The sequence below is a fragment of the Perca flavescens genome, chromosome 6 (assembly GCF_004354835.1).
Source record: "Perca flavescens isolate YP-PL-M2 chromosome 6, PFLA_1.0, whole genome shotgun sequence".
In the NCBI taxonomy this organism is placed as follows: domain Eukaryota; kingdom Metazoa; phylum Chordata; class Actinopteri; order Perciformes; family Percidae; genus Perca; species Perca flavescens.
Genome location: NC_041336.1, coordinates 22,366,270 through 22,393,594, shown reverse-complemented (window position 1 = coordinate 22,393,594; position 27,325 = coordinate 22,366,270). Strand labels below are relative to the sequence as shown.

Sequence of the window (27,325 nt, the reverse complement as noted above, 5' to 3'; positions counted from 1 at the left end):
TAAATAACTATAACCCAGAAACAGTAGAAATTATTACGACGGGTTGAATCCATTCTTTTATTCCTCTTTTTCTCCAAGTCTTTGTTATATTTCTTCCCGTATTTCGCCCACTTTGCCCCGGGCATTTGTTCCTCCAAAAACTCTCCTACAGTCCATTCACCATCAGTCGCGACTCGCGCATATTTTCATTCAGTCACTCACTGACGTTTTCCTAAACAGAAAAAACTGATTGCCCTGCTCTGCCTCTGATTGGGTAGTACTCGTTGCCATCTGGGTCAGAGCCAATTAGAAGCAGGATGTGGGTGGGAAAAAACTCTGCTGTCTCCTGTGTGTATGGGGAAAGGGGAGGGACAGAGGGAACAGGCAAGACTGCTTGAGAAGTTATTACGGAGCTGGGAACAAGCCCAAATAAGCAACTAAACTTCAGAAACAAGCCCAAAAAAAACGCGACCCGCGACTACCAATATTTGTAAGCGACTTTACAGAAAAACAAGCCCAAAGTCGCTTATAATAAGCGGACTTGGCAACACTGCGCTCAACTGATCTAACGTAAACAAAATGCATGCAGATGGACTAAACCATTTGGCGCATTAGCAAGGGGTGGCTGAGACCTTAGATAGTCTTTTTTGTATACAACATTTAGTCAGTCAATCAACTAAGTTATTCAGCAAATACACTAACTTTTATTTAAATTTGAAATTGAAATTTGAAATGAAAATATCCAGGTAAAATAAAATATATTCCAGACTTTTCAAGGGCCCTCTCTCCCCTTGGGCCCTGGTAATCAGTGTTGGTTTTACCCCCAGTCCGACGCCCCTGTGTCAGAGTGATAGAGAAAGACATATCTCTATGGCTCTGCCCTGTGTATACTGATAAATAGTACCAACACAATAACACCATATGCATTTGCTGCAATAAAATATCACATTCAATCTCGTATGTATTTATTTAAGTTAGACAGAATACTGACAAAAATAGGCAGCAATGGCAAACGAGTTGAAGACAACATACATAAATACATGTATTTATGTATTTAGAAATTATGTAAATTAATATTGAAATAATGTAAATTAATAATCTGTATGTATACAGATTATTAATTGACATGGTTAAAAAAACATCTAAATCACAGTAATGCCATAGATACAAATAAAACCTAATTTTTTTTCAAAACAAACCACATTATGTTGTTTCTAGAATAAAAAAAGCAATTTTTAGACTGAGATAATTCCTAATTTCTGAAGCAGTTACATTTTTGAAAGTTCTAAATTTAGGCCAGTCATTGTTAATATGACATAAAAAGCCATAACAAAGCAGGTAGACAAGGTAGACTTTGCAGACAAAACCAGATATGGTAACAAGCTAAATCATTTCAGCCTAAAAAGATATTATTTTGTACTGATATATTTTGAATATGACACAACATGCAAGAGTGGTTTCCTGTACTTAAAACCTGTTTCAGATTTCTAATAAAAACCAAAGTCTGTGCTACTTTCTGTCAGTAACTACATTTTAAGGAAGCCATGATATCACAAAAACTCAGCATTTCAGCATTTAAACTAAAATAAATTTATAAGATGCAGAAAAAGGAAAGCTTCTTTAACTTTTGATATGCTCTCTTTAAAATCCGAATGACTTACCTTCAGAGTGGAATGTTTATGAATTGTTTTACCACCTTTTAAAGTTTCTAACCACCCATCATTCTAAGAAAACTCCCTGGGGGAGGGTAATTTGCCTAACAAAAGGAATATGCTGCTTCCTGTAAAAGATACTGATCAACTCCCTCTCTAGATAGGTTAAGTCTTATTTACAATAAATCATGTCTTTGATTCTCGATATGTACAGCTTTTCCCATTACAAAGCCATATTTATTATCTCATTTAATTTAGTTAATGACTGTGAGATATGAAATGCACCAGCACCGTATGGATATATGTATGTAGATGTATTTAAATGATTTAAAGAAGAAGACATTGTTTAACATTTTGGTAAATACACTTTTTCACTTTCTTGTTGAGAGTTAGATGGGAAAAACTAGTCTTCTTTCTTGTTTTCTTCATTTTTTGCCTTTGGTATTTATTAACTTCAACCTCACTATGACATTTGGATTATGTTTCAGGCCCAACAATAGTGACATCCTGCCTAAACAAATGAATATACTGACTGAACAAAGTTGCATACTTACTGTTATGCAGAAGTCATTATATTTATAATAAATTATAATATACTGTATGTATATATATAATATCATCAATTTATAAGACATAATTAAATATATTTTGATTGAGATGATCATAGTAGTCATGTACAACAAAACTGCAGTCATCAGATGCTCTTATTACAAAAGATCATAATGAATCCGATTAGATTAGTTTGGTGGTGTTTTTCAGATGTTTCCATAGATGTTGAGGTCTGCAGTGTTCATGTAATCGTCACCATCACCAAGGTCCTGTGAGAGATTGAGGTCATTATTGTCACAGATGTTAATAGCGCCTGTATGTAATTCTTGGGAAATAAATCGGCTAATTAATAGTACCTCTTGGTAATTGCAGGATTTAGGCTGGCTGAGGCCCATTAACAACAGCAGCAATAACAAGAAGACAAAGAAAAAGAACGCCATAAGATATTGCTGTACTACAATATATGATATCTATATTGTATCAATTGCTCAGGTTCAGGAGTAAGTCAAGTACCTTTTGGGGGATGGGAAACGAGCCTTGGAGGCTTTCTGGTCGGCACAGGATTTTGAGTTTAGGTTTTTAGGCCTGTGAATTAAAGTTCACGTCACCACACACCTCGGAAACCAAAAATGTACTTCTTAATTTTCTAACGTTTAAGATACTTACATATTACCCCAATCCACAGTTTCCCCTTTAGGCCTTCTGTTATAGTGAAAAAGTACATAGTGTAATAAAAATCAAGATTTTGATGCGGAAAACAAAATACAGATGTACTTGTTTCGTTATGACAAAATACTTTATCAAGTGTTAAATTTGATTTAACTGTGAAAACCACCATGTGAGGAAAAAACTTGTTGAGGCAGGCATGCTACGTCAATGTTTTTCATGTCTTACCTTGAAAATCTGCTCCACATAGACCTTCTGTGTAAAAAAAGAAGAACAGAAACTATGCAAATGTTGTGAGGCATAAAAATAAAAGCATAGATCTTATCAAGAATGTCACACATCTTTGTCTGCCCACACATGGAAATTACAGTGAGCCTGACCACTTAGCGGTCTATACTAAGCTGTGGGGAGATTACAGATCTAGTCACTAAAATGACATGAGGGTATTTGTAATAATAATAATAAAGATTTCAGATAAAGACCTTTGATCAGAACGAGATGGTCCTGGGCCGTCAGAGCGAATCCTAAAAGTTTCACACATTAAATAACACATCAGTACTGTACAATTAAAAGTTCCTATAACAGTGTTGGATGAGACAGAAAAAATAATTACAAACCGCTTCTTTTTTTTCTCACCTGCGAGAGAGCCTGGACAGCCGGTTCCACATGCTGATTATGACACATAATACAGAAACATATATTATGATAATGAAGGAAAATAATTGAATCATGTGATCATTAGTAGAGCTATATGAACTAATCTGCTTTACAACATTTTTACCTGCCATCCCCACTTTGGAGCTCTGCAATGCGTTTCCTTGAGAGAAAACAAAGTCATTGTATTGAGCAGCACATACTGTACACAAATGTGTTAAGCATAGAAACAAGTGCAAGAAAGTCATCCTTCGCTTAAAAATGTTATTACTTTTCTGATGTGCTCTGTTGGTCGGTTAATGTCAGTGTCCTGCATTACTCACTTGTATCTTTTCACCATGAAAATGCAGAAGACTGCAAAGATCACAGCTGTACCAATCACCGCCACCGTAGGAATGATGATGTGGTTATAGTTTTCTGTGCCTGCAAATAGACCGAGCCATATATGAGGGCCGTTCTTCACTTATATTGCACAAATGCCTAGCCCACACATCTTCCGCCGCAGGCTAAAAACACTTATTTCGACTGCACCTTTGATTAAAAAACTAAAACAAAAAACACTTACAGTTGCACTTTCAAGTGGCTGTTTGTAGTTTGGCTTATTCAAAACTAATGCACTTGCACTTACTTCTTGCTGTCCGGAGTTTGTACCTTCAAGGTTGAAAGCATTTAATTGGAAGTTGCTTTGGATAAAAGCGTCAGCTAAATGACGTGTAATGTAATGTAATGTAATGTACAACACATGGAAAGAGGACAGCATCCAGGATATGAACTTTACATAAAGAACATCTTCAAAATTCAACAACCGAGTGAAAAGATCTCACGTTTTACATAGAGTGTCACTGTTGCAGATGATGTCTTCGGTCCATTAAATTGTGCTGTACAGGTGACATCACTGTGATCATCCTTCTCCTCAGGAACGATGGTCAGGATGGACTCGGCCTCCCAGTAGCCAAAACCAGTTTTCTTGTGGACCTCTATTACATCATCTGCTGTGCCTCTACTCCATGTGAGTTTAGGCACATGGGAGGGGCAGGTATGAGTGACTGAACAGGTGATAGTGTAGGGACGATCTTGAATGGCCGTCTTTAGGTGACTCAGTTTAGGATTCGGAGGATCAGCTATCAATGAAAAAAAGACAGAGAGAAAATAAAAGACATATAGTTGGAATGTGGAAAATCGTATATATGTGTCAAATTTTGGAAAGTCGGTGACATACGGAGCATTGTGAACGTGACACAACTCTCCACAAAGGAGAACTTGTCAACGGTGGATGTATCAGTCTCTGTTCGTGCTAGTTCGATCCGGAAACAGAAAGGGCCATTGTCATGATCTTTAATGTTAGTAATTTCTAAAGAGCAGTTGTTCTGACCCAGATGTCCCAACAACTTTGTGCGGCCCCTAAAGTTTTCCAAGACCTGCGTGCTATCCTCGTAGTAGATGCATTGGGTTTTTATCAGTTGAACGATGCCAGATCCCTCTGAGTCTGGAGGTGGGCAGCTTCTCGTTAGGATGGGAGAATGAACAGGGTACCACAACACAGGATGTGACCAGGGCGTCAAGTTCTTTTACAACACTGGCCCTCCATTCTTCAGTAAACACAGGGCTGATAATAGCTGAAAGAGAGTTTTGGAAGTAACAAAGAAAGAAATGACTTCAAGGAGGTCTCTTTGACAGATGTTTTTGTGTAAGTGGGGTCTATGAATGAATGACATTGAAAACAAAGTTGACTAATTATATTACCTGTCAGAAACAGATAGAATATCCTCATCTTTCTATCTTTGTCCATATTTCTCTGAGGTTTGGGTGGTGTATTACACTGTGGGATGAAAAGAAACTACTTGAAAAATAAAATCATAAGCACTACTCCCACTGTATGCAAATTACAACACAGCTGTGTGGAACTTCTTCAAACGGCAGTAATCTTCTCTTACAAGAGCCCTTAATTTATACAGCAAATACTGGCATTATTAATGTCCTCATACATCTAAAACAACACATAGTACATGATTCAAATGTTCTCACCAAAAGTAAATAGTAGGCCAAAGTAAAAGAATTGCCTGCACTATTTCCGTTCATTCTCATGACTTTTTCCTTTCTTTTTTTTTTTGGGGGAAATTTGCACACACTTAGACAAACGATGATGAATAACTGTGAAAATAAAATCCTTAAATCGGGTATATAAAACCAAAACATATTGAATTGCTAAGCTGCATTATTCCTGAGCCCAGCAGTGTATTTGAAACTTCCAAACTGACATATTCACAGCAATTGTAGTAAACCAACCAGTATTCATTTGACATGCTGTTGTACCATAATTAAGAATAATGTTCTTACCTGATGAAGCTGCTGTCTGGCTGATCAGAGTGTCTGTTTCTCGTAAAAACACCTCCTTGAGAATGATGACATGCAGTGTGCTATTCTGCAGTTAAGTTGATAAAGATATGAACTCTAGAGGCAACAGAAAAAACTGCAGGCCACATGAGACAGTAATGTCTTTGATATATTTGTGTGGGGAACGTGAAAGCAGACGTAGTAGAGGCAGTAGCAGAAGACTTAATGGTGTAGAAAGCAGGGAGTGGTCTTTAGTTTACAGTGGCAGTAATTTAAAATTGATGCTCTCAGCAGACATTTCTAGATGTCTTCTGTATGTGTGCAATATTAGTGTTATTAGACCTCGTTCGTGTTTGCATAGAATAATTACTCCTGTTCTGTGATATTGTGTGACATTCATATTTCAAATATTTATACTTTGGGGGTTAACAGAGATGAAAGTATCTGTGATCTTATAGTTTAGAACATCAGAACACTGACACATTTTGTTGTGTCTGCTCTGCACGCCAGCAGATTGGGTTTTAAATGAAACAAAGACTAATCTGTTATAAGTGATGGCATTCACCTTAAATTTGAGGGAATTTGTATCCATATCAATTCAGCAGTGAACAGAATAGAGGACAGAAAGTAGGCGGACATGTTACCATAAACTAAATATATCTCTGTGATATGTAGACACTTCCCTGATGGTCACTGTTGCCAACTCTTTTCCAATGAAAGTAGCTAGCACCAGCTCCAAAAGTTGCTTAAAGTATGCTTATGGTGCGTTCTTTTTGTCCACCGAAGTCAATTTACGAGTTGTTTTCCGGAGTTACGAACCGGAATTTGCAAAAAGAATGCCACCGAGGTCATATATACAACTCGTCAAGTCGTCTGAACTCAGAGGACCCCGAGTTCACTTTCAAAGATGGCTACGTCGTGCATCACACGTAGTAAACATTGTGGTTTTCTAAAATTTTAAGCACTTTTGTCTTTGTTGTAACCAAATGAAGAAGTCGTACACCTAACACTGTATACTGCTACCTATAGGCATGTCTCTACAGTCTTATTAGGAGTTAAATACCGCCTAATTAGTTATTTTGTAGCTTGTGCAGCTGAAATTGGCTAGAGACGCTCGGTTGCTATATGACAACAATGGCTTTAAGCCGAGTCTTGAGCAGAAAGCAGAGCAGTAGCCTAACGTTAACGTTAGTCAAAACGTAATTTTCATGTATCAAACTGTGAAATATATTTGTGTAATATGTCAATAACTGGGTGAAAAGAATCCTAAATGTTACTAAAAATGTTACAAAAATCCATCTTTTCTCCGACTCGTAGTATTGTGTGACAAAAAGAACGCAACAACCCACGGTTATTTGTTTTTCGACATGAATGTGACGTCACACTCGAGCTACTAGTTGCGATTACAAGACAAAAAGAACGCACCAATATTTGTGACGTCATTACACAATAATTTGCATAAAGCTTAGTGGTTGTGTCAGCAAGGTAGATAGATATATAAATCGTTAGCCAAATAATCACAAACTAACTACAGGAATGTTAAATTACAATTATCACTTATGTAGCCATCTTTGAAGTAATAAAAAAAAAAAATCTACAAAGGGAGGTAGAACGATGAAGAATTTTTAGTTTTGGATTTATGGATTGGAGTAGGCTACTCGAAGCCCCGCTGAAGCAGGCTTCCTGTGCCGGTGCCAAGGGAAACTGGGAGCTGACTCCAGACTGGACTTGGTTATTGTTTAACACCTTTTTTTTTTTTTTTTTTTTTTTTTACATTTCTTGGGTCTTTCCCTCTGTGTTGGTGTGGCTGGAAATCCAAATCTAAAATAACTTAAAATTAGCAGACTTCCAATCTGTTACACTGCCTTTTACATTTAAGGAGACACGACCAGTTGAGTCTAAATTAAGTAATAGTTAGCCACAAGCAGCACTGTTTTGCTGGGTGTCATGGCCTCTGCTTAACTTCTCTGACCTCTCTGTCAGTGTGTGGCTGGGACTGATTACTCAAACAGAGTCAGGTGTGCCAGACCTGAGTGGAGCTTCACCAGCTGTGTCCTATTCTGCAATCAAGACTGCCTACAAGACCTCAGCACTTCCACACTCCCACTTCCTGAAGGTTGCTCACACTGTGTCAGTTCACAGTTCCTGCCTCAACACTGTACATTTTTAACTCTTTCCTAGCTGTGTTGTTCCACACCACCCTGGCACACATCATCACTCCTGGCTCCTCCTTGTCTGGACTCCCAACTTCAGTTCTCCACCTTTTGAATCTAGTTCCCTCCCTGCTCGCAATATTCAAGTTTGTAATAAATCTTGTTTCAGACTACTCCTGCATCCTGTCCCCCGTGTCTAGTGCTTTGGTTTTCTAGCTCTGGCGTAGCAATAGGTCTGGCAATGCAAGACTATCAGCTTTGAGACTGCTGACGGACTGGTGAAAAAACTTTCGGATTAAACATTGAAATTACCGTAAATGTGAAATGGATAAGACGACACCATGTGTTTCAGAATGTAACAGGAAAAGACAAATCTGGACTAGAAAAAATGAAAACGCAACCTAAATGCTGATGTGGGATGTGACAGGATTATAAAGTTATTCCTGATCAGTTTGGACTGAAGGAATTAAGCTTGTGTGCAGAACTGAATAGAACTTAGACCTTTGTAAAAAGTCCTCTCTGCTAGAGATAATGTTTAATTAGTAGCCATATCACATTAAGATCAATATGCATTAACTGACATTAGCTTCTCTTTTGGCTGTGATAGGGAAAAACGGAGCCCTGAAACAGAGATAGGATTGTTGTCCTCTGCTTACAGCCAGGGCCAAATACACATGAAAGCCATCTGTTTGATGTTACTTTAATCCCTTTTTATATGATACATCATTCTCTTGCTCTTTTATAGGATGCATCTCACATAAGTCATACACTGTATGATACAGTCCCAATTTTGAAGGTTTTGTAAAAAATCAAATAGGAGAATTCACCCCCCCCTCCCCATCTGAACCCAATATTTTGTGCACTGCCCCTAATACAGGGTGTATTCTGTGCCTCTGTCTGGAAGTGGACGGTTTTTGTTATTGAGGGAAAACATTCCTGAAAGTGAGTCAGAGAGCGAGAGAAAGTAAAACTGTCTCTGTTCCCAGTGTCACTGAGTAGAACTACTTGCTGTGCAGTTGTTGATGTTATTGAGGTAATATTAAGCCTACTGCATCTTGCCAGCGTGGACACTGCAGTTGTTGTTTACTGTAAGCTGTCTCAACACAGTAGGCCAAGACAGAGACTGTCTGAGCTATTTGGAATTTCACAATTTGGGTAAGTAGTTAAATCTAAAACTTGAAAAATGTGAAAATATTACAGCAGCATGAACAATGTGATTCATATGTTTAACCTAATTTTGAATATTTTGGTTTGGTAAAAGCCTGAACACGGTCAATGTTTTTTTTTTCTCTGTTATGTATTGTATCATAATTGTTTGTCAACATACTTAGAGTTCTTTCTTTTCTTTCACTTTATGTCACTGAATACAGAAAAGGAAGGAAAAAGAGAATCAAGTCAGATTACATGATGTAATTAAAGCTGTAGTGCGTAGTTTCTGCCGCCTTGTGAGGAATTCTAAGTAATGACAACAAAACTGTCCATTATCGCAAATAACACCCACCTCCCCCCTCCACATACACACACACACACACACACACACACACACACACACACACACACCCTTCTGCGCAGGAAAGTCACCAGACACCACAATCTTTTGCACATAGCCATACTGAGAAATACAGAGAGAGTTGTGTGAAGCTGAACGTCTTAATTAGCTTTGAAGCATCTCATTTGGCAATGGCTTGAATGTAACGGACGTTTATTAATATCAAAAAAGTTACGCACTGAAGCTTTAACATTTTAACCTTTGATAAGTGAAAATACATACAGTATAGGCCTATTACATATGAGGACATAGTCTCCTCATACGATATATGTATGATGTCATATACATACATATATGCATTCAAATCACTTCACTTTTGCAATTGCATTGTAATTGACATGCAAGTAAGTAATTGACATGTATTTGTATTAGGCTTTTCATAGACATGAATCTCAAGATTCTTTACAGTGGTACAAAACAACATACTTGTGGCCTTACACATCATTTTTTACCCAACTTCATTTTGTTTTTCTTGTCATTTAAACATCACAGTGTATTACACCACAAAAACCTCAGAGAAATATGGACACAAAGAGAATGATATTCTGTCTGCTTGTGGCAGGTAACACAATTGGTCACCTCTTTGTTTCCTATCTCATCCATTCATACACCCCACTTACATAACGTGTCAAAGAGACCTGCTTCAACTCATTTCTTTCTTTGTTACTTCCAAAACTCTCTTTCAGCTATTATCAGCCCTGTGTTTACTGAAGAATGGAGGGCCAGTGTTGTAAAAGAACTTGACGCCCTGGTCACATCCTGTGTTGTGGTACCCTGTTCATTCACCCATCCTAAAGACTCTCTGATCCTGCCCACCTCCAGACTCAGAGGGATCTGGCATCGTTCAACTGATAGAAACCAACGCATCTACTACGAGGATAGCACGCATGTCTTGGAAAACTTTAGGGGCCGCACAAAGTTGTTGGGACATCTGGGTCAGAACAACTGCTCTTTAGAAATGGCTAACATTACAGATCATGACAACGGCCCTTTCTGTTTCCGGATCAAACTAGCACGAACAGAGACTGATACATCCACCGTTGACAAGTTCTCCTTTGTGGAGAGTTGTGTCGAGTTCAGAATGCTCCGTATGTCACCGACTTCCCAAAATGTCATAAAACTGATTTTCTATGTTACAATAATTAGCCTCTTGCTTAAAATCTGCTTTTCCTTTTTTTTCATTGATAGCTGATCCTCCGAATCCTAAACTGAGTCACCCAAAGATGGCCATTCAAGATCGTCCCTACACTATCACCTGTTCAGTCCGTCATACCTGCCCCTCCCATGTGCCTAAACTCACATGGAGTAGAGGCACAGCAGATGATGTAATAGAGGTCCACAAGGAAACTGGTTTGGGCTACTGGGAGGCCGAGTCCATCCTGACCATCATTCCTGAGGAGAAGGATGATCACAGTGATGTCACCTGTACAGCACAATTTAATGGACAGAAGACATCATCTGCAACAGTGACACTCAATGTAAAACGTGAGATCTTTTCACTCTGTTGTTGAATTTTGAGAGGATGTTCTTTATGTAAAGTTCATATCCTGGATGTTGTCCTCTTGTGTTAATTTTGTTAGACGAGACTAAATATGTTCGCCAACAACCTTTTTTTCCATGACTAAGACGAGATGATGACGAGGCTGCGCCAATGTCCAAAAACGCTGACTAAGACTAAATTAACATGCATTATTGTTTACGAAAAAAGACAAGACTAAAATGTTTTGCATAAAATAAAAACTAAGATAAAATCTCTCTTCATTTTCGTTTACAATTATCTCTACTTTTTTATCATAAGATAGAATATTCAGCTGTTACTAGGGTTGGCTACCGAGACCTGGTGCTAATACAGCACTAACCGGTGCCTTAACGACCTTTATCTACCGGACCGAATAGCAACGCGGATTTCGGCGCCACTTAAATGTCTGCTTCTCTCTGTGCTCCTAAACAGACGTTAGAGGCAACCGAAATATCGCTGCATGGGATGCTAGTTAATACTACACTTGGCAGCTGCTTCCGTTAGCTAGCAGCTGGAGTAAAAACGGTTAAAATGCTGACAGCTAATACCCTATACCCCATAAAATACCCTTTTCCAATCCAGTGTTTTTTTTTTCTCGTTTAACAAAAATGTACTGGTGAAATAAGGAAGAGGCTCAATACTTATATTTCTTTATATCATTTATTTTTATATAACTATTTGACTGAAATGGTTATCAGAAATAATCTCAGAAGTAATTTGTTATTTAAAAAAAGACAAATGTTTTGACTAAAACTTGACAAAGATATATTGAGTTCTCTTTTGACTAAAACTAGACTAAAATGACGAGACTTTTAGTCGACTAAAACTTGACTAACAAAAAAAAATATGTGAATGACTAAATATGATTAAAACTAACAAGGACATTTTGCACAAGACTAAGACTAAATTAAAAATAGGTGACAACATTAACACTATTGTCCTCTTTGCATTTGTGCAATATAAAGGAAGAACTGACCTTATATACGGTTCTGTCTATTTGCAGGTTCCTACAGTTCCCGCCTCAACACAGTACATTTTTGAACTCTTTCCTAGCCGTGTTGTTCCACACCACCCTGGCATACATCATCACTCCTGGCTACCCCCTGTCTGGACTCCCAACTTCAGTTCCCCACCTTTTGGATCTAGTTCCCTCCCTGCTCGCAATATTCAATTTTGTAATAAATCTTCTTTCTGATTATACTCGTGCCTCCTGTCCCCCATGTCTAGCACTTTGGTTTTCTAGCTCTGGCCTGGCAATAGGTATGGCAATGCAATGCAAGACTATTAGCTTTGAGACTGCTGATGGACTAACTTTGGTGGCCCCTCTCGGATTAAAATTTTTTAAATGACAGTAAATATGAAATGGATAAGACGACGACCTGTTTCGCGACGCAGTGTGTTTCAAAATGTAACAGGATGTGACAAATATTGACTAGAAAATGAAAACGCAACCTAAATGCTGATGTGGGATGTGACAGGATTATAAAGTTAGTTCAGATAAATTTGGACTGAAGGAATTAAGCTTGTGTGCAGAACTGAATAGAACTTAGACCTTTGTAAAAAGTCCTCTCTGCTAGAGATAATGTTTAATTAGTAGCCATATCACATTAAGATCAATATGCATTAACTGACATTAGCTTCTCTTTTGGCTGTGATAGGGAAAAACGGAGCCCTGAAACAGAGATAGGATTGTTGTCCTCTGCTTACAGCCAGGGCCAAATACACATGAAAGCCATCTGTTTGATGTTACTTTAATCCCTTTTTATATGATACATCACTCTCTTGCTCTTTTATAGGATGCATCTCACATAATAGTCATACAGTCCAAATTTTGAGGTATTAGGGGGATTGTATTTTAGCTTTTTGTAAGTCAAAAAAGGGTCTGCTGAAGAAGCTTTTGTAAAAAATCGAATTTGTGCACTGCCCCTAATGCAGGGTGCATCCTGTGCCTCTGCCTGGAAGTGGGTGGTTTCTGTTATTGAGGGAAAAAGTGAGTCAGAGAGCAAGAGAAAGTAAAACTGTCTCTTTTCCCAGTGTCACTGAGTAGAACTACTTGCTGTGCAGTTGTTGATGTTATTGAGGTAATATTAAGCCTACTGCATCTTGCCAGCGTGGACACTGCAGTTGTTGTTTACTGTAAGCTGTCTCAACTTAGGACAAGACAGAGCCTGTCTGAGCTACTTGGAATTTCACATTTTTGGTAAGTAGTTAAATCTAAAACTTGAAAAATGTGAACATATTACAGCAGCATGAACAATATGATCCATATGTTTAACCTAATTCTGAATATTTTGGTTTGGTAAAGGCCCTAACATGGTCAATTCTTTTTTTCCTCTGTTATGTACTGTATCATAATTGTTTGTCAACATACTTAGATTTATTTTCTTTCACTTGAATCACTGAATACAGAAAAGGAAGGAAAAAGAGAATCAAATCAGATCACATGATGTAATTAAAGCTGTAGTGCGTAGTTTCTGCCACCCCATGAGGAATTCTAAGTAATGACAACAAAACTGTCCATGACCGCAAATAACCCCTCCCCCTCCCCCCACTCACCCAACACCACAACCCTCCTTCTGCGCAGGAAAGTCACCAGACAACACAATCTTTTGCACATAGCCATACTGAGAAATACAGAGAGAGTTGTGTGAAGCTGAAAGTCTTAATTAGCTTTGAAGCATCTCATTTGGCAATGGCTTGAATGTAACGGACGTTTATTAATATCAAAAAGTTACGCACTAAAGCTTTAACATTTTAACCTTTGATAAGTGAAAATACATACAGTATAGGCCTATTACATATGAGGACATAGTATCCTCATACGATATATGTATGATGTCATATACATACATATATGCATTCAAATCACTTCACTCTTGCAATTGTATTGTAATTGACATGCAAGTAAGTAATTGACATGTATTTGTATTAGGCTTTTCATAGACATGAATCTCAAGATTCTTTACAGTGGTACAAAACAACATACTTGTGGCCTTGCACATCATTTTTTACCCAACTTCATTTTGTTTTTCTTGTCATTTAAACATCACAGCGTATTACACCAGAAAAACCTCAGAGAAATATGGACACAAAGAGAATGATATTCTGTCTGCTTGTGGCAGGTAACACAATTGGTCACCTCTTTGTTTCCTATCTCATCCATTCATACACCCCACTTACATAACGTGTCAAAGAGACCTGCTTCAACTCATTTCTTTCTTTGTTACTTCCAAAACTCTCTTTCAGCTATTATCAGCCCTGTGTTTACTGAAGAATGGAGGGCCAGTGTTGTAAAAGAACTTGACGCCCTGGTCACATCCTGTGTTGTGGTACCCTGTTCATTCACCCATCCTAAAAAGAAGCTGCCCACCTCCAGACTCAGAGGGATCTGGCATCTTCCAACTGATAAAAACAAACGCATCTATTACGAGGATAGCATGCAGGTCTTGGAAAACTTTAGGGGCCGCACAAAGTTGTTGGGACATCTGGGTCAGAACAACTGCTCTTTAGAAATGGCTAACATTACAGATCATGACAACGGCCCTTTCTGTTTCCGGATCGAACTAGCACGAACAGAGACTGATACATCCACCGTTGACAAGTTCTCCTTTGTGGAGAGTTGTGTCACGTTCAAAATGCTCCGTATGTCACAGACTTTCCAAAATGTCATAAATCTATACTGATTTTCTATGTTACAATAATTAGCCTGTTGCTTAAAATCTGCTTTTCCTCTTTTTTCATTGATAGCTGATCCTCCGAATCCTAAACTGAGTCACCTAAAGACGGCCATTCAAGATCGTCCCTACACTATCACCTGTTCAGTCCGCAACACCTGCCCCTCCCATGTGCCTAAACTCACATGGAGTAGAGGCACAGCAGATGATGTAATAGAGGTCCACAAGGAAACTGGTTTTGGCTACTGGGAGGCCGAGTCCATCCTGACCATCATTCCTGAGGAGAAGGATGATCACAGTGATGTCACCTGTACAGCACAATTTAATGGACCGAAGACATCATCTGCAACAGTGACACTCAATGTAAAACGTGAGATCTTTTCACTCTGTTCTTCAATTTTGAGGATTTTCTTTATGTAAAGTTCATATCCTGGATGCTGTCCTCGATGCATTTGTACAATATAATATGGCTATGTCTATTTGCAGGTACAGAAAACTATAACCACATCATCATTCCCACGGTGGCAGCGATTGGTACAGCTGTGATCTTTGCAGTCTTCTGCATTTTCATGGTGAAAAGATACAAGTGAGTTTGTTACTGGCTTATATTACAGAGAACAACATGATCAGTTATTACATTAATAAGGTAGGAATGTAATTAATTACTGTCTAATTCTTATGTTTGTTCTGTGCTTCTCCAAAACAAACTCCTCTCCAGACTGTCTCGCAGGTGAGAAAACATTTTGTACATTTTGGACCTAAAATTTCTGGAATAAGTGAGAGCAGGGGGGTAGCTTACTTGTCAAGGACTATATTTTAAAAGAGCAATAAACAGCTGAAATTATTGTAGGCCATTCTGATTAAAGGCAAAAAAGGATTATTTAATGCATTTTTATCTTATAATTTGGTGACTAGTTCTGTACCGTTACAACTGTAAACTTTTACACACCAATGCATCATTTATCTTGCATATCTCTGCAGATGTAACGTGTTTATTTTTGATTCTGCTTTACGATAAACTATGCTTCTATCTTTAAGTGAAATGGCAATGCCTTATTTTCTGTTCTTCATTTTTAATCAGGAGAATCTAGAGGTGAGAATTAAAAAAACGAACTTCACTTAAATATGTGAAACCACCCAGTTTGCTTTATTTGTTGTGATGTCCTCACAGTTAAACCGTTAAAAAAAAAATTAAATGTAATAATATTTAACATGTAAAGCTGCAACAATACATTTATAGCCACAAGGAGGCACAAAACAATCTTCTGCATACACAGTTTCAGCAGACACAGAGCAACATTTACTGTCCCATCGCAGTCTTTTGCACACAATTCAGAACGGATATTACATATGATATGTTTTCTTATTATTCATTTGTCTATTTTGCCCACATTGTCATGGAATCTTAAAAAAATTGTCAACAAACATGGCATGTCTTTGGTCGAAGCAAACAATGAGTTGTGTTTTTCTGTTACCGAGGGAGGGCTTGTCTGTAGCTCTTTGTCTGGTTTACTTGAGAAGGAAAACCTTTTTCTTGAGAATGTGGTCCCATGGTACAGATTGTATTGACTCCTCAAACAAATCTGATCACAATTGCATTCTGATTGCAAAATTGAATCAGATCATATGTGTATTTTCTTGTTCTTTTTAGATAATCAAAAGAAAGCAGAAGAAATGACCAGTGTCCTCCATTACTGTCTATTGCTGACTGCCACTGTCCTTTTTTGATGTGGAGACAGCAAAGTTGAAAAGTTTTAAATCCTACCTGTGTTTTCTTTTCTTTTTTACTGAAATTAAATAGGCTGTACTCAATATTCAGAAGAAAAAGTGGTCTGGGATTGCTGCCACATGGCTCTCACAGATTCCCCTTTTCAAATACCGACACTGTCACATCCCTCGGCTACAGATACCGACACACAAGGCACTCACACATGCACGCGTGGCCGGTCGGCTTTCAAAACAACGAACAGAGAAACTCAGATTATAACTCACACAGAAGGAGTGTGACTTCCTTCACTGCTCAGGACACCATTACTCCACTATATCTTTACATAGCAAATAGTTGTTTACTGCTTTATCATTTTCTGAATATCGAGTATGCCCCTTTAAGTCAAAAGACAAATTATTTGCTGAAGGGTTTAATTAGTTTGTTTGACAAGCTCGTTTTCATCTTATTCACATATAAGCTTCAGATAAACTGCATTATGTTAATGGTAACAATAATCTGCAAAAAATAAAGACAAAGCTTGACGGTTTTAGCAGCATAGTTCCCTGAAAAGCAACGTTTTGTACTGTAAACATGTTTGTGAGGAGGAAATAAACTGGAAAAAATGTATTCACTGTCAACTGGCATGTGAATGTGTATTACATGCACTGTGCTAGTGTTTCTCAAATGATAATTCTAGCTAATGATAATTATGTGCTGAGATGTGACAAAACAGTTTCTCCCAAAAATAAAAAAAATACATTAATTAAATGAAACACCCACCATTTCCATCTGTCTGAACAGATAAGAGTAAAAAAAGTGTTTTGTACATTACATTTTTGATTTGTGCTCACTCTGTTGTGATTGCTTCATCATTGCTTTGTTGATAATTCCTTTGTCCTCTATGGGGGCGAATATCTACAAACCTTTCTCATTCTGTATACTTTGACTCATAAATTTACTCGATTTTCAAGAAAATATATTTTGCGCTTACTTTTTTATTCAACTACCTTTAGATGGAGCAAAAACTACACCAAATTTGTCAGCCAGACTTTTTTTGGACAATAGGTTGTTAATGTATAAGTTTCTACTTGGGGAATGAATGCTCTGTGACACGTTCGTACAACTCGAGAGGCTTCTCATATTTGTCTCCTGACACATCTTAGGACATTTTCCTGACTGCCTTAACAAATGTGTATCACGCCCTGTTGTGGCAGCCTTATCACTATGCAAATAACCTTACGCCATTAACTAGATCCAGCATGTGAACAGTTACATGACAGTTAAAGACGTATGTTGTGAATCTGTTAGATTCCATTTTGTCATAACTGAACAAAGCCTCTCTCATCCGTTTAAATTGGCATCAAAAATTGGCAATATGAATTGTTACTTTTTTACTTCCTGAAGATTTATCTGCATGAACCAACCTTGAACCAATCCTCCTTTCCTTGGGTGCCCCTTTCTTATCTACCTACTCATCAATGTAGCCTGTATATTCTGAACCCTGCTTTCTGTCACTTTTTTCTCCCAAGATCTCATAACTGCTTTCAGAGTTAACTGACAGAGGCCAAGCCAGTAGATGATAGGATACGAACCACAAAACAATCGTGATCGTATTGCTTCATTACAATGTAACTGCCATGGATGTTTTTTTACAAACTGGCCCCTTCTCAGTATGCCACAGCTGCAGCTCCGAATGCTGACATTGTTGATAAGCAGGCCAACCGATAACTAACTTCTTGTTGTTTTCAGATCACAGGCATGCACCTGTCCCTTTCACCTCACACAGTATCTTTGCCTCAAGTCTCTTCCTTCGGGCCAGAACCACCACTGCCCTTAATTGCCTCTAAAACTAAAAAGTCAGCATTTAATCTCAATCCCTCCAATTTAAATCCAGTATGCTTGAGTAGGCGGCAGAAGCCCAGTATGTGGGGACTCGGCAGAACCGGAGGGTCGTTGGTTCAGGTCCGCATAGTTGCCCCATACAAGCTAAGTTTGCAGTGTGAAAGTGCACTTGAGCAAGTGCAACCCAACTGCCTGTCCTTGGGCAGCCTCGTAATTCTGACATCTCTCAATTAATGCAGGTTAGGTCCTGTGTGTGTGTGTGTGTGTGTGTGTGTGTGTGTGTGTGTGTGTGTGTGTGTGTGTGTGTGTGTGTGTGTGTGTGTGTGTGTTTATGTGTTTGTGTCTGTAAAATAACAACAGCAAAAAAATCTATATCCCCTCGGGAATGAATAAAGTATGTCTTCTTCATCTTCTTAGAGCCAAAACAATACTGTTTTGTGCTTTAGTCTCAAAAACTAAAAACACAAAACAGGACTCTTTCAGAGATGTTTTTTTGAAAGTCAAAAAACAAAGACACTCACATGACCAAAGGAGAGGTCTAGTGAGGTATGACTATTCTTAAGCAAATGGAGAAGAGACCACCCCTGCCTTCTACACCATGAACTCAACTGTCACTGCCTCTACACAAACAAACAAAATGGGACTCTCTTTGTAGTTTTGCCTACAGTGCTTTGTGTTTCCCCTACAGTTCGTGTCTTATTGAACTGAATTCCAGGCTAGCAGATACAGCTGTGATCCGCCAGATAGCAGTAAAATCAGGTAAGATTTTGACAACACTTAATTACAATTTAAGAATAAAAGAATAATAATTGAAGAATATCTAATATAGATGTGCTGCTTTAGCAAAGCTAATATTCAAACATCACAATAGAAATTGAAGATTAGTCTAGGTTTAGCACTATTGGAATACTTAGAATATTAACACTGCTTAACACTTGAATGGACTTGGACTGGAAACCAGGTTGACCAGGTTGTTTGCCTCTCTGTTTTTTGTTGTACTTGCATAATAAAAACAATTCTAAAAAAAAAAAAAAAAAAAGGAATACTTAGAATATACTGTTTTTATCTATGTTAAAGAAATAAAGAAAATCATTAATGTAACAGACAAACCTTTTGAACGATAATGCAGATCATCTATGGGTACATTTGTCATATCAATTAAAATACTTATGAATACCCTTTCGGGTTCACTTTTGCAATTATATTGTAATTTGCAAGGACTTGCATGTCATTTTTTTGCTGTATTTTTTTTCTTTTCATTTCAACACCACCAAAAGCTCAAAGAAGTAAGGACAAAGACAGCAAGATGATGATATTCTCTCTGTTCCTGGCAGGTATATAATTGGTCATCATTTTTGTTTCCAATCTCATTACTATATACACCTCATTCAAACAAAGAAATCTGTCAACACAATGTCATTTACTTTTTTTTTGTTACTTCCAAAACTCTCTTTCAGCTATTATCAGCCCTGTGTTTACTGAAGAATGGAGGGCCAGTGTTGTAAAAGAACTTGACGCCCTGGTCACATCCTGTGTTGTGGTACCCTGTTCATTCACCCATCCTAAAGAGAAGCTGCCCACCTCCAGACTCAGAGGGATCTGGCATCTTTCAACTGATAGAAACCAACGCATCTACTACGACGATAGCACGCAGGTCTTGGAAAACTTTAGGGGCCGCACAAAGTTGGTGGGACAGCTAGGTCAGAGCAACTGCTCTTTAGAAATGACTAACATTCGAGATCATGACAACGGCCCTTTCTGTTTCCGGATCGAACTAGCACGAACAGAGTCTGATACATCCACCGTTGACAAGTTCTCCTTTGTGGAGAGTTGTGTCACGTTCAAAATGCTCCGTATGTCACAGACTTTCCAAAATGTCATAAATTTATAGAATTTTTATGTTACAATAATTAGCCTCTTGCTTAATATCTGCTTTTCCTTTTTTTTTTCATTGATAGCTGATCCTCCGAATCCTACACTGAGTCACAAAAAGACGGCCACTCAAGATCGACCCTACACTATCACCTGTTCAGTCCGTCATACCTGCCCCTCCCATGTGCCTAAACTCACATGGAGTAGAGGCACAGCAGATGATGTAATAGAGGTCCACAAGGAAACTGGTTTTGGCTACTGGGAGGCTGAGTCCATCCTGACCATCGTTCCTAAGGAGAAGGATGATCAAAGTGATGTCACCTGTACAGCACAATTTAATGGACCGAAGACATCATCTGCAACAGTGACACTCAATGTAAAACGTGAGATCTTTTCACTATGTTGTTGAATTTTGAGGATATTCTTTATGTAAATTTCATATCCTGGATGTTGTCCTCTAGTGTTAATTTCGTCAGACGAGACGAGACTAAATATGTTCGTACAAATGCAAAGAGGACGATATCCTCTTTGCATTTGTGCAATATAATACGGCTCTGTCTATTTTCAGGTACAGAAAATTATAACCACATCATCATTCCCACGGTGGCAGCGATTGGTACAGCCGTGATCTTTGCAGTCTTCTGCATTTTCATGGTGAAAAAATACAAGTGAGTTTATTACTTACTTATATTACAGAGATTAATAAAGTAGGAATATATTTCATTACTGTCTAATTCATAAGTTTGTTAAGTGCTCCTCAAAAAAAACGCTTTTTCTTTCTGCTTAAGGAAACGCATAGCAGAGCTCCAAAATCAAGAAGGCAGGTAAAGAGAAAAATATATCAGATCCAGTTTTTAGTGCATTTCTGATTCATTTTCTCTCATTAGAATGTGATTCATGTATTTATTTATTTATCTATTTGTCACATTTAGCGTGTGGAACCGCCTCTCCAGAATGTCTCGCAGGTGAGAAAACATTTTGTACATTTTAGCCCTAAAATTGAGAAATGTGAGAGCAGGGGGGTAGCCTACAGGTTGTCAAGGATTACATTTTAAAAGAGCAATAAACAGCTGAAATTATTATAGGCCATTCTGATTAAAGGCAAAAGGAATTTATTTATGGATTTTTATCTTATAATTTGGTGACTGGTTCTGTACTGTTCCAACCGTAAACCTTTACACACCAATGCTTCATTGATCTTGCATATCTCTGCAGAAGTAAGACCTTTATTTTTGATTCTGCTTTACAATACGATCTAGGCTTCTCTCTTTATGTGAAATGGCAATGCCTTATTTTCTGTTCTTCTTTTTGAATCAGGAGAATCTAAAGGTGAGAATTGAAAGAAGGAACTTCACTTAAATATGTGAAACCACCCAGTTTGCTTTATTTGTTGTGATGTCCTCACAGTTAAAAACATATTCATTACTAAATCACATTTGTTGTTTGTAATAATCAGCTTAAAGCGATGGTTCGGAGTAATTTCAACCTAGGCTGCTTTGCACCTTGACCTCGAGCCAAACAGCCCCCCATAAGCTTTTTTCCCTTGTTATAACGTTGGTCGAGTTAGCGTTATCAGCTGGTTAGCTTAATGGATCCACGTTTGTATCTCGTAAAGTACCCCACTAATAATGCTGCAGTGTGAGACGATAGGACGATAGGACAAGATGCCACACAGTTGTATATATCCCGGCTGCGGTTTAAAAGCAATAGATGTTGTGCTCTGTGCAGGATCTCGTGAAACTATTTGTACTACTGTAGACATTTGGTATCATTCTGGGCATTATTAGTGGGGTATTTTATGAGATACAAATGTGGATCCATTAGCGCCTGCACTAAGCTAACCAGCTGATAACGCTAAGTCAACCAACGTTATAACAAGGGAAAAAAAGCTTATGGGGGGTTGTTTGGCTCAAGGTCAAGGTGCGAAGCAGCTTAGGGTGAAATTACTCCGAACCATCACTTTAAGTATGCTATGCACAGATCATATTAAGCAGAGATAACTAAGGATGTTAAGTTTTTGTATGTGAGGGGCGGGGTCATTTGAACTGTTATGCGCTGAAACAATGCAAATGCTCATGGGGAGTGATGTAATTTGGGTAGTGGTCAGTGCTACATGTGCATGTTGGATATTAGTAACTCTGTGTACAAAGTAAACCTTTCCATGGATGTCAATCATTGCAAAATTACAATGTTATCTGTGTGTTGTTAACCTCTCAGATTTTTTTTTGCATGAAATGTGTTGAGTACATTGTTTTTAAAATTATACAGTCATAGAGGAAAACAAAAATTATTTCTTTAGTAGTGATAACTAGCCCAATGTTTTACATTTGTCATGTTTTTTTGCATGTTTAAAGCTAAAGTGCGTAATTCCTCTCTTTCATGAGGAATTGTAAGTAATTAAGCTTAGCTTTAACTCAACATGCTTATTTTATACAACTTGACTCACACAGGAGTGTGACTTCCTTCACTGCTCAGGACACCATTACTTACTACACTATATATTTACATAGCAAATAGTTGTTTACTGCTCTATTCTGATTATTGAGTACTGCCCCTTTAAGTCAAAAGGTGAATTATTTGCTTCACGTGTAATATGTTTGTTTGACAAGCTTGTTTTCATCTTATTCACATATTAGCTTCAGATAAACTGCATTATGTTAATGGAAAGAATAATCTGCAAATATAAAGACAAAAAACAAGATATAAAATTCTGTTGACAAGCTTGAATGTTTTAGCAGCATAGTTCCCTGAAAAGCAACGTTTTGTACTGTAAACACGTTTGTTTGTGAGAAGGAAATAAACTGTAAAAAATTTATTCACTGTCAACTGGCATGTGAATGTGTATTTGCGTTTGTGTTTCTCAAATGATAATTATAGCCGGTGATGACACTGTGCTGAAATATGACATTTTATCTCTATAAACCTTTTTCATTCTGTGTACTTTGACTCATGAATATACTCAGTTTTTATGAAAAGATATTTGCCGCTTACTTTTTTACTCAATGTTTAGATAACCCAAAATCTGGAGCTCCTACACCAGACTTGTCAGAGAGACACTTTTTTTAACAATACTGTAGGTTGTTACAAACCTAACTGCCATAGAGGTTTTATCCAAAATGGCCCCTCTCAGTACTCATGCAGTCACGTCGGCCAGATGGTGGTGCTTTAAGACTAGCTGAAGTCTTGAAAGGGTGGGAGTGAAACAAGAAGAGGAAACAAACTAAATTGGGTGACAAGTGTGATGGAAAGAAAATTATTGTATTTTCCTCAACAATGAGTTCAAATTGAGGCATGTAGAAGAAAATAATCTCTGCCATTTTAAACCTTTAAGTGTTCTATTCTGAGAGAAAATACATTTACATAACAATCGCTTATCGGTATCATCTGATACAGCTAACTTTAGAATAATTTGTCTTTCATTCAGCAATGCCATTGCATCTTAATATAGAGATTTTTTCCAGGAAACAAAATGGGTGTTGTCATAATAAACATTACATTTTAGATTGGGAAGTTCAGGAGCTGTGTCATAGAAAGAGACAGCGACAGCTCTTCATTTAAAAATAAAGAATGGCTGAAATTAGGTTAACAGATGCATAATTTTGTTAAGTTTGCCATACATTTTGGAGATTGCTAATTTCACTTCTCTTGTTTAATGTGGGTGCACTGTGAGTACATTAAATTCTGTGGCCAATAATTTCAATACAGTCCCTGATTTCAAACATCCCAGCCATATGCTCATTGAAAAGTTGGAATGCTGCAAAAAGGGGGCTAAAGTGACGTAAACCATCTCAGTTGTCTTTGAAAGATGAGTTTGTAACTAACTTTAAACAAAGTCCTTTTGACAATACTACAGACTTGGTAACAGTGGTCATTTAGGTTTCAATAGTCACCAACTATCTGGTTTCTCACTTCCTTAATTATGCTATTGTAACTGCTCTCTTCTCACTTTAAATAACTTTGATCAAAACACAGTTGAAACAGTTTCATTTCTCTAGAAAGATGTATGACATGGAGGCCAAATGCCCATTTTGATAACTCCTAAATGTTCAATCCTGTTAGTTCAGTCAACATTTCTCATGATTTGGGATTTTTAAGATTGTTTTTTTTTTATATTGAAGCCCATCAGGTCCTATACAACTTTTAAAAAATACATAACATTGCCCAATAGACCAGAAACAGCTGATTCTGATAACAGTTGATGCTTTAAACACTGTAACTTAGTAAGTAAGGGATACTATTATTATACAGTATATAGCACTATAGCAGAGGCGAGGCTTGGACCCAAATGCAGTGGAAACGAGAGCAGAGTAGTGTTCAAAGATTTAATAAGCAAAAACGTACAACAAAAAGGTGTCCTGAAGTCACAGGCAAAAAGGGGGCGGCCTCTAGCTCACCCAGTAACAGCATAGTACTGAGGAGCACAAAAAGACCAGGAACATGGAAACAAACTGGTGCACATTTACACGTGGCCGGCTATTTTCATAAACGGACATTTCAACCTCTCCGTTTTCAGAAAAGTGTTTGTTTACACGTACCCGTGTATATATGCCGTCAATGCAGTCAAGAACGAGAAGCTCAAGCCCATGTTAGCCATCAGAATCCTGAAAATAGCAACAACAGCAACGAATCACTTCTTCTTTCTCTCTCTCGGCTGCCTAAACCTCCATTTGTCTCAGTTTACATGCAAACGAAGATTTCAAATATCCACTCTGGACGGAGTTTTTAGAAAGACTCAGAGGCGATTTCTCCATTTGCATGTAAACAAAGGGTACAAACAAAGGGAAATGTCTCCATTTGTAAAATAACCATGTACGTGTAAACAGGGTCTGGGACACCGACAAACATACCTTACAAGACTAGAGAAGCACGACAGAACCCGACATACAGAAACAATGATCCGACAAAACACAGAGGAAACACAGAGCCTAAATACACAGGGTAAGGAAAAGGAACAAGTGTAACACATTAGGGCGAGGCAGATAATTACAAAGGCGGGAAAAAAACATGACAAGGGAGAAAAACCGAGACTTCAAAACAAAACAGGAAACACAAACAACAGAAAGTCACAATCGTGACAAAAACATTGAAATGAATTAGAACAAATTGGGGCAAGGAAATACCAATAAAGAGAATAAAGATCCAAATTTGAAACCAAACCACATTGAGGCCTACAGCAGATGGGTAGAAATGTTAGTGTGATGAGATAACCTACTGGATTTAGGGTTTTCTTTAGCAATGTGGAAGCTTTTTTATCAACACACATACATTCAAATATAGTAGCTTTGAAGCTTCTTAAATCAGGTTTTGTCACTGTCAGAGGATTAACAGTGATCAGGAATCCATCTGCAATGGAAAAAAAGAGTATTATTTTATCTCTTACTGTATATTGGATTAGCTGGCTGCATGAAGGACAGCACATTATGTCTGCTTCTCTGTATTTTCTATAGACACATAAAAAACTTTATGAAGTTATTTTGGCCCTTCCCGATTGCTTTTTTACCCATAGTGGCATAGCTCTGCCTGTCCACCACTTTGGTCAAGACTGAAATAGTTCAATAACTAGTGGATGGATTGCCATGACATTTTGTAATCAACATTGGTGGTACCCAGAGGATACATCCATGACTTTGTTGATCCCCTGACTTTTCCTCTAGCACCCACATGAGGTGGACATTTGACATTTTGAGTCAATTATCAGCTCAGCTTTGGCATATACTTTGTAAAAGAGTAGGCTACAAAATATACTCCACCATGGTATCATGAAGGGTTAATTGTATGTTTCCATGCAGATGCCCCAGTAAATGTGACGGTTGAGCACAAGTCAGATGTAAAGGAGGGAGAAGCTGTGCGGCTGAGATGCTCCAGTGATGTTCATCCCCTGCCACCAGCTATCAGCTGCATCAAGGAATCGTTTACATGCTTCCAAATGTCTCCAGACACACAGGAGCTCTGTACTGTACTGCCATCAATGCAGTAGGACAAGGCAATTCAACCCTTGTGCAGCTTAATGTGTTATGTAAATAAACAAGTGTAAAAATAAGGAGAGAGTTTTAATTTAAACACATATATAAAAAGTACTATAATAAAGGAAGACTAACTCATAACTCCATTCCTTGTGCTTACAGATGCCCCTGAGATTAAGACGGCTTCTTCCTGCTCGTCAGAGGCAGATATGGTAAAGTGTGTGTGCATTGCGGAGTCCAAGCCTCCCAGCATTGTCTATTTTGTGCTTTCTGACAGAGTCTTGCCAAGCATCAAGGCAGATAAACATGGCTTTGTTACCATTGGGACTCTGCAGGCAAAGTTTGGATCTTCTGAGGCTGTCTACTGTCTGGCAAACAACACCGTGGGTAATGCCAACCTCCCTCCACACTCCCTTTACCTTACAGTAAGGACGTTTTTTATTTTTTTTATTTTCAGAAGCGCATGACATTCACCTGAAGACTGAAGGAATGAACTTTGTATTGAGAAAAAGTAAAATTACACTACATGGTTTCTCTTTGGACAGGTAAGATGCAGAATCTTCATATTATCATCACTTCTGGAGCAGGAGGGATTTTGGTGATGCTTTTAATAACAGTGATAGTTGTTAAAAAACGGTAAGTTATGTTTTTCAAATAAAGCATTGAAATGTGATTGCTGTTAGACATTTAAAAGATGTGTACATAAAAAAAAAAAAAAAAAAATACCATTGTGAACAGACTCTAGAAACATACATACATCGTTGGGTTTCAGGTTCTTAAACTAAACACCATGGAGAGCCGAAGTCCCGCCCCTTCCGGTGGACCTCATGGGACCTTAACTCAGAAAAAATATTAACGGCAGTGAACGGGGAGAAGCAACTAATTTTTTGATCCCGTTTGAATTGAGCCATGGATTACAAATATGATGTTCGTCAATTTAAAAGAAATTTTTCAACCGAAGAAAGTCTCAGTTAACCGTAGGTTTGTCATATGACCACTTAGTTTTGTGTGAAACCGCTCAGTGAACTACATCTCCCGTCTCACACAATCTACCTCACCTAGCTTGATGCTTGGCTTGCTCGCTAGCTAGCTTAGCTCTGTTCCACAACACATGTAATCTTAACTGCTGTGTTTTATCCAGTGAAGTGTTTTCAGCAGATAAGCAAAAGAACAAGCAAGATCCTCTGCTCATTAGAGTAACGTTACATCCC

At 38.0% G+C, this 27,325-nt stretch overlaps 2 protein-coding genes and 1 pseudogene across 2 annotated transcripts in view; 2 read left to right on the top strand and 1 right to left on the bottom strand.

Annotated features, from left to right (window-relative positions):
- Nucleotides 1–1,118: 1,118 nt before the first annotated feature.
- LOC114556566 (myelin-associated glycoprotein-like) lies at nt 1,119–5,941 on the bottom strand (annotated as a pseudogene).
- A 2,872-nt stretch (nt 5,942–8,813) lies between these two features.
- Nucleotides 8,814–12,255, top strand: LOC114556578 (sialic acid-binding Ig-like lectin 13). The gene is made up of 5 exons (XM_028579570.1): nt 8,814–9,142; nt 10,029–10,098; nt 10,223–10,624; nt 10,725–11,021; nt 12,059–12,255. Exons 2-5 carry the CDS (start codon nt 10,059–10,061, stop codon nt 12,094–12,096), a joined length of 777 nt encoding a protein of 258 aa, XP_028435371.1. The 5' UTR covers nt 8,814–9,142; nt 10,029–10,058; the 3' UTR covers nt 12,097–12,255.
- A 100-nt stretch (nt 12,256–12,355) lies between these two features.
- LOC114556550 (uncharacterized) overlaps nt 12,356–27,325 on the top strand; it is a 27,294-nt gene continuing 12,324 nt past the window's right edge. Inside the window, exons 1-10 of the mRNA XM_028579526.1 lie at nt 12,356–13,255; nt 14,108–14,177; nt 14,302–14,697; nt 14,803–15,099; nt 15,216–15,315; nt 15,448–15,459; nt 18,968–19,038; nt 19,557–19,613; nt 19,737–20,132; nt 20,238–20,534. Coding sequence (XP_028435327.1) covers nt 14,138–14,177; nt 14,302–14,697; nt 14,803–15,099; nt 15,216–15,315; nt 15,448–15,459; nt 18,968–19,038; nt 19,557–19,613; nt 19,737–20,132; nt 20,238–20,534 — 1,666 coding nt within the window. The 5' untranslated portion in view covers nt 12,356–13,255; nt 14,108–14,137. The remainder of the gene's footprint in view (nt 13,256–14,107; nt 14,178–14,301; nt 14,698–14,802; nt 15,100–15,215; nt 15,316–15,447; nt 15,460–18,967; nt 19,039–19,556; nt 19,614–19,736; nt 20,133–20,237; nt 20,535–27,325) is intronic.

What these genes read in the sequence shown, in the direction of transcription:
- LOC114556578 (XM_028579570.1), top strand. Translation starts at nt 10,059, where the DNA reads ATGGACACAAAGAGAATGATATTCTGTCTGCTTGTGGCAG. An exon ending in ATTCTGTCTGCTTGTGGCAG is followed by an intron (nt 10,099 to 10,222) that starts GTAACACAATTG and finishes ACTCTCTTTCAG; the next exon opens with CTATTATCAGCCCTGTGTTT. An exon ending in AGTGACACTCAATGTAAAAC is followed by an intron (nt 11,022 to 12,058) that starts GTGAGATCTTTT and finishes GTCTATTTGCAG; the next exon opens with GTTCCTACAGTTCCCGCCTC.